The sequence below is a fragment of the Lepus europaeus genome, unplaced genomic scaffold (genome assembly GCF_033115175.1).
Source record: "Lepus europaeus isolate LE1 unplaced genomic scaffold, mLepTim1.pri SCAFFOLD_359, whole genome shotgun sequence".
Classification (NCBI taxonomy): domain Eukaryota; kingdom Metazoa; phylum Chordata; class Mammalia; order Lagomorpha; family Leporidae; genus Lepus; species Lepus europaeus.
This window is the reverse complement of record NW_026909232.1, coordinates 52,831-59,934: the sequence shown is the minus strand read 5'-3', so window position 1 is coordinate 59,934 and position 7,104 is coordinate 52,831. Positions and strand designations below refer to the sequence as shown.

The following is a 7,104-nucleotide window of genomic DNA, read 5'->3' as shown; positions in this document are numbered from 1 at the left end:
CCTTTCTGTAGGCAAGTGCATAAAATGTCATGTATACAAACAGAAATATCATGTTTGTTTGCCGCAGTTCCTCTAGTTTTCTCCCTAGAATACACAAACAGGAAGAACTGGTTTCTGCATGTGGAACCAGTGATTGTTTCCCTGTACAAAATTAAATGCTCCCTGATTAAAAAAAACGTTCAAAACAATAATGACCATTGGTAATATCCAGAAAACACAAACACAGATGCTGTCGCAATATCTGGGATTGAGTTAGTGAAAACAAAACCGAATATTTCCCCTGTCATCCAGTCATATCCGGACAAAGTGGTGTGGAATTCGTATGCAATGGACTGAGAGAATTACAGTAAAAATGGTTTTTTAGAAAAGGAAAGTCATTTCATTAGGCAGGTGCATAAAATGTCATGTATACAAACAGAAATATCATGTTTGTTTGCTGCAGTTCCTCTAGCATTCTCCGTATAATTTACAAATGTTTAGAGCTGGTTTCTCCATGTGGAACCACTGAGTGTTTCCCAGTACAAAATTAAATGTTCCCTGATAAAAAAATGTTTCAAAACAAGAAAGTCCTTTGATAATATCCAGAAAACACAAACACAGGGGCTGTGGCAATATCTGCGATTGAGTTAGCCAAAACAAAACCGGATATTTCCGGTTTCATGCAGTCATATCCGGACAAAGTGGTGTGGAATTTGTATGCAATAGACCAAGCAAATCATAGTAAAAATGGTTTTGTAGAAAAGCAAAGTCCTTTCTTTAGGCAAGTGCATAAAATGTCATGTATACAAACAGAAATATCATGTTTGTTTGCCGCAGTTCCTCTAGTTTTCTCCCTAGAATACACAAACAGAAAGGACTGGTTTCTGCATGTGGAACCAGTGATTGTTTCCATGTACAAAATTAAATGCTCCCTGATTAAAAAAAAACGTTCAAAACAATAATGACCATTGGTAATATCCAGAAAACACAAACACAGGGGCTGTGGCAATATCTGGGATTGAGTTAGCCAAAACAAAACCGGATATTTCCGGTTTCATGCAGTCATATCCGGACAAAGTGGTGTGGAATTTGTATGCAATAGACCAAGCAAATCATAGTAAAAATGGTTTTGGAGAAAAGCAAAGTCTTTTCGTTGGACAAGTGCATAAAATGTCATGTATACAAATAGAAATATCATGTTTGTTTGCCACAGTACCTCAAGTTTCTCACTTAGAAAATACAAATGTGTAGAGCTGATGTCTCCATGTGGAACCATTGAGTGTTTCCAGAACAAAATTAAATGTTCCCTGATGAAAAAAAAAACTTTCAAAACAATAATGACCATTGATAATATCCAGAAAACACAAACACAGAGCCTGTGGCAATCTGGGATTGAGTTAGCCAAAACAAAACCGGATATTTCCGGTTTCATGCAGTCATATCCGGACAAAGTGGTGTGGAATTTGTATGCAATAGACCAAGCAAATCATAGTAAAAATGGTTTTGGAGAAAAGCAAAGTCATTTCATTAGGCAGGTGCATAAAATGTCATGTATACAAACAGAAATATCATGTTTGTTTGCTGCATTTCCTCTAGCATTCTCCGTATAAATTACAAATGTTTAGAGCTGGTTTCTCCATGTGGAACCACTGAGGGTTTCCCAGTACAAAATTAAATGTTCCCTGATAAAAAAAATGTTTCAAAACAATAAAGTCCTTTGATAATATCCAGAAAACACAAACACAGGGGCTGTGGCAATATCTGGGATTGAGTTAGCCAAAACAAAACCGGATATTTCCGGTTTCATGCAGTCATATCCGGACAAAGTGGTGTGGAATTTGTATGCAATAGACCAAGCAAATCATAGTAAAAATGGTTTTGTGGAAAAGCAAAGTCCTTTCTTTAGGCAAGTGCATAAAATGTCATGTATACAAACAGAAATATCATGTTTGTTTGCCGCAGTTCCTCTAGTTTTCTCCCTAGAATACACAAACAGGAAGAACTGGTTTCTGCATGTGGAACCAGTGATTGTTTCCCTGTACAAAATTAAATGCTCCCTGATTAAAAAAAACGTTCAAAACAATAATGACCATTGGTAATATCCAGAAAACACAAACACAGATGATGTCGCAATATCTGGGATTGAGTTAGTGAAAACAAAACCGAATATTTCCCCTGTCATCCAGTCATATCCGGACAAAGTGGTGTGGAATTCGTATGCAATGGACTGAGAGAATTACAGTAAAAATGGTTTTTTAGAAAAGGAAAGTCATTTCATTAGGCAGGTGCATAAAATGTCATGTATACAAACAGAAATATCATGTTTGTTTGCTGCAGTTCCTCTAGCATTCTCCGTATAATTTACAAATGTTTAGAGCTGGTTTCTCCATGTGGAACCACTGAGTGTTTCCCAGTACAAAATTAAATGTTCCCTGATAAAAAAATGTTTCAAAACAAGAAAGTCCTTTGATAATATCCAGAAAACACAAACACAGGGGCTGTGGCAATATCTGCGATTGAGTTAGCCAAAACAAAACCGGATATTTCCGGTTTCATGCAGTCATATCCGGACAAAGTGGTGTGGAATTTGTATGCAATAGACCAAGCAAATCATAGTAAAAATGGTTTTGTAGAAAAGCAAAGTCCTTTCTGTAGGCAAGTGCATAAAATGTCATGTATACAAACAGAAATATCATGTTTGTTTGCCGCAGTTCCTCTAGTTTTCTCCCTAGAATACACAAACAGGAAGAACTGGTTTCTGCATGTGGAACCAGTGATTTTTTCCCTGTACAAAATTAAATGCTCCCTGATTAAAAAAAACGTTCAAAACAATAATGACCATTGGTAATATCCAGAAAACACAAACACAGAGGCTGTCGCAATATCTGGGATTGAGTTAGTCAAAACAAAACCGAATATTTCCCCTGTCATCCAGTCATATCCGTACAAAGTGGTGTGGAATTCGTATGCAATGGACTGAGAGAATTACAGTAAAAATGGTTTTTTAGAAAAGGAAAGTCATTTCATTAGGCAGGTGCATAAAATGTCATGTATACAAACAGAAATATCATGTTTGTTTGCTGCAGTTCCTCTAGCATTCTCCGTATAATTTACAAATGTTTAGAGCTGGTTTCTCCATGTGGAACCACTGAGTGTTTCCCAGTACAAAATTAAATGTTCCCTGATAAAAAAATGTTTCAAAACAATAAAGTCCTTTGATAATATCCAGAAAACACAAACACAGGGGCTGTGGCAATATCTGCGATTGAGTTAGCCAAAACAAAACCCGATATTTCCGGTTTCATCCAGTCATATCTGGAAAAAGTGGTGTGGAATTCCTATGCAATGAACCGAGAAAATCATAGTAAAAATGGTTTTGGAGAAAAGCAAAGTCCTTTCTTTAGGCAAGTGCATAAAATGTCATGTATACAATCAGAAATATCATGTTTGCTTGCCGCAGTTCCTCTAGTTTTCTCCCTAGAATACACGAATAGGAAGAACTGGTTTCTGCTTGTGGAACCAGTGATTGTATCCCTGTACAAAATTAAATGCTTCCTGATTAAAAAAAAACGTTCAAAACAATAATGACCATTGATAATATCCAGAAAACACAAACACAGGTGCTGTGGCTCTAAGACCCCCCAAGGTGTCTCACAATTCTACCGACCCCAGAAACACGAATTCCACTCCAATCGATGCAAAGGGCATGAGGAAGTTTATTACATCTGCGCAGATGGGCTGTCTCTAAGTACAACAGCACCCTCTGGTGCAGTGCAGGAAGAGAGGCCCCGATCATCAACCGCACAGAGTATTTAAGGCTTAAAACCACAACATTAGCATATCTCCACAGCATTACAAAAAATCACAAGATAAACCACAGCATGACAAATAATCACAAGGTAAAGGGTTTTTCCAGGGTAAAGGAACAAAGACCTTGAGCAAGCACAAATACGGGGTCATCGTGACCAAAAACTTAACATAGCTCCTAAAATAATTATCACATGCTCCATTATCTCATAAAAGCATTAACACATTCATCACATGCTACAAGTTCAGCTAAAGTTTAGTTATCTTATAAAAGCATTTTGCAAGCCCAGCTATTTTATACAAAAGCAGAACAATATGCAGTTAGCTCAAGCAACTCCATTTTAACCCCTTCCTGCCTTATTTTCTCATTCCCCCCTTTTCTTTTTGTCAAATTTTAATCTTAAAATTTAAGTGAAAGCTGCATTTTAAAGTAAACTTTGGTATTGTTGAGTTAGGATCAAGGCGTGGGTGAAAGACAACCTATCGTTAACAAACTGAATAAGCCTATTTATTATGCAGGGTCCAATGGTTAAAATTAAGAGTAATATTACCAAGGGCCCTGCGATAGAGGAAATCAAAGTTGTAAGCCAAGGGGATGAGTTAAACCAGCCCTGGAACCATGACTGTCCTGTCTTAAAATAGCTCTCCCGCTGTTTTAATCTTTCCCTTAATTTTGCCATGTTATCTCTGACCACTCCAGTGTGATCCACATAAAAACAACACTCTTCCTTTAAGGCTGCACAAAGTCCCCCCTCCTTTAGAAATACCAAATCCAGCCCCCTTCTATTTTGTAATACTACCTCAGAAAGTGAAGTTAAGGATTTTTCCAAGGCACTAAAAGATTCTTCTAAGGCTCGTAAATCTGAATGCATAGCTTGCTGTAGCAGGTGAAATTGATTTGTCTTTTGTAGAGCAGTAACTCCGGTACCTATGCCTGCCCCAATACCCCCAACTGTGAGTCCTCCTAATATAAGAGCTAGCGTTATGGATACGGGTTCCCTACGGAACCGGAGATTTCCTTCATAGTGTTGGTAGACTTCTTCAGAGCTAGGCAACGTGACCCGAGGCCATATTTCAACCATGACGCACCATTCATGAGTTTGATTATGAGCTTGTCCTGCCAGGCAGGGGGTCAGGCCAGTATTACATGCCCAATATAACCCATCTGGCCCTGTTAAATAATAGGCGCCTGGTTTGAGGGTCATGGTTTTGTTATAGAGGCCCTGGTATCGAGGGGGAACGGAACCTACACAAAGCCCCCGTCCTGTTACTTCCATAAGAGTCAGCCAGTGAGATGGCAAACTAGAGCACCGGGGAGGGACAGTAGTATGTTTGGTCCAATTTCCAATGACGGCCACTCCCTCATAATAAGGGGGAGGTGAGGCAAGGCACATCCAGCAATCCTGGGTTCTATTGGGGTCAGAACTATTTAGTGCATGGTAGGCCCCATCTATTAGGCTGAGGAGCCTATTCTCTGCCCCGGGTAAAGGGGTAGATGCAGAACCGGGCAGAGGAGGCGTGGTTACCACAGGCTTATTTGAAAAGGCGGGTGTTAAGGGAGTCAGACTGGACCGATTGTCGGCAGACGTCTGAGTGGGCCGATTCCTAACAAGCACTTGCCCACGGGATTTTTCCTTTTTAAAAGGTACAGGGGGTGGCCTTTTTTGTTTTGTGAATAGTTTGTTTGGCCCAATTGATACGGATGCGACAGTAACCGTCCGGCTCAAGGCGAATAGAGCAAAGGGATCTTTAGCCGGTCTATGCAAGTAGATGCCCCATGATTTAGGCCCCACCCATTTGTCCTGTTTTCCCTTATCTGTGAAGCGAAGGATCTGGAGGTGGCACCTACCCAACGTCCCATCCAAACAAGTACTACAGTCCCTTCCCCCACATTCGCTAAACGTTATACCTGGAGCCGCCCTGATAGTAATCATGTCCCATGAAGAGGAGGGGCTCCAGTATGCGCTTCCAGTGGTTTCACATCCCCATACTCCACAGTACCCCACCTCGGGGCCCCCGCAACCTGGGAGAGGTTTTCCATTCTTCCCCCCGGGACAAACATAGGTCCCTCCCCTCCCTACACATACATCCTCAGTATCAAAAAGTAGACAGAGGTCAAAATACATATCTGGAAAGAAATTACTAAGAACATCAAAAGCAGTGGAGCTGTTGACAGTTGCTCCGGTTCTTAAATTGATAATTTGCCAGGTAATTTGATGAGGGATATGGGGGCTTGATCTTACTGCTACCACGCTAAAAGAGAGTACCAAGAGTAGAAGGATCTTATCTTGAGGGGGTCTTGGGTGCGTTGTCGTCTCCATTCCAGTGTCGGCTTGTCGGCAGGACTGCCAGTCCCTTGACTCTGATCAGCTGCTGCCCTCCTAACGTGAACCCAGGCGGCAATCCCATCCACTTTTATTGCTGTTGGCGTGGTCAGTACTTCAGCGCGGCTCAGGAGTCTCGGTCAGATGCTTACGAGTGTAGACGATGTTCCAGCCTGGAATGAGTGTGGGAGCACAGGGAACTTGGACTGGTATACGGCAGCCAGCTGCTTCCCTATGTGCTCGTAAGTCAGCTACAAGGCACGGAAGCAAGTCAGCAGGGTAGGGAAAGTTGCAAAAGGGTGGCAGTATAAAAATGTAGTGTTATATAAAAATTATATAGCAGCAATTTGACCCAGTCTCCAGTGCCAGTCTCCACCATTAATCATACGTTTTACCTAACTATATCCCCAGTACTTTGGCTACCGCTACCACCATCTGACTTACCCTATAAACACAATGTAACTTTCTATTTCCAACACCTGTGCCACCATCTGACTTACCCTGGAGACGAAAGCCGGACCGGTGTCTGACCCCAGTACCTTTGGTAGTCCAAATCAGGGAAACATTGGCGCAATTCTTCTTCCTGGTCGATAAAGCCTCTGTCCATTTTGAGTTCCCCGTGGATAGTGGCGAGAGCGTACCTGCTGTTCTTGTGCATTGCCACCTGCTCCTTTTTCTTAGCTGCACGGAGTGCATGGTCCATAGCGATCAGCCCTGCCTGCCGAGCAGAGTCCTCGGGGGGGGGGGGGTTGAAGGTGGAAACCCAGACCACTGTCCTCGTTCGGCCGTCTCCCACTGTTATCTCTGTTGACCTCCAGACGCTAGGGGGATATCGCGTGGGCCCCTCCCAAACACCGCAGGGGGTGATGGAGCATTATCTACGGGAACCTGGGCAGAGCCCGCATCCCCAACACTATCCCAACGAGGGAGGGGCCGAGGAGCCGCTGTCGCCCAGTCTCACCACTCCGCTGCTGTCGTCCTTTCTCTTGTCGTC

General features: G+C 42.1%; 1 protein-coding gene across 1 annotated transcript; it reads right to left on the bottom strand.

Annotated features, from left to right (window-relative positions):
• Nucleotides 1-4,337: 4,337 nt before the first annotated feature.
• Nucleotides 4,338-6,107, bottom strand: LOC133754976 (MLV-related proviral Env polyprotein-like; the record flags this gene model as incomplete). The annotated part of the gene is made up of 1 exon (XM_062185301.1): nucleotides 4,338-6,107. A coding segment is annotated over exon 1 (1,770 nt), but the record flags the coding sequence as incomplete, so codon positions are not given.
• Nucleotides 6,108-7,104: the final 997 nt, after the last annotated feature.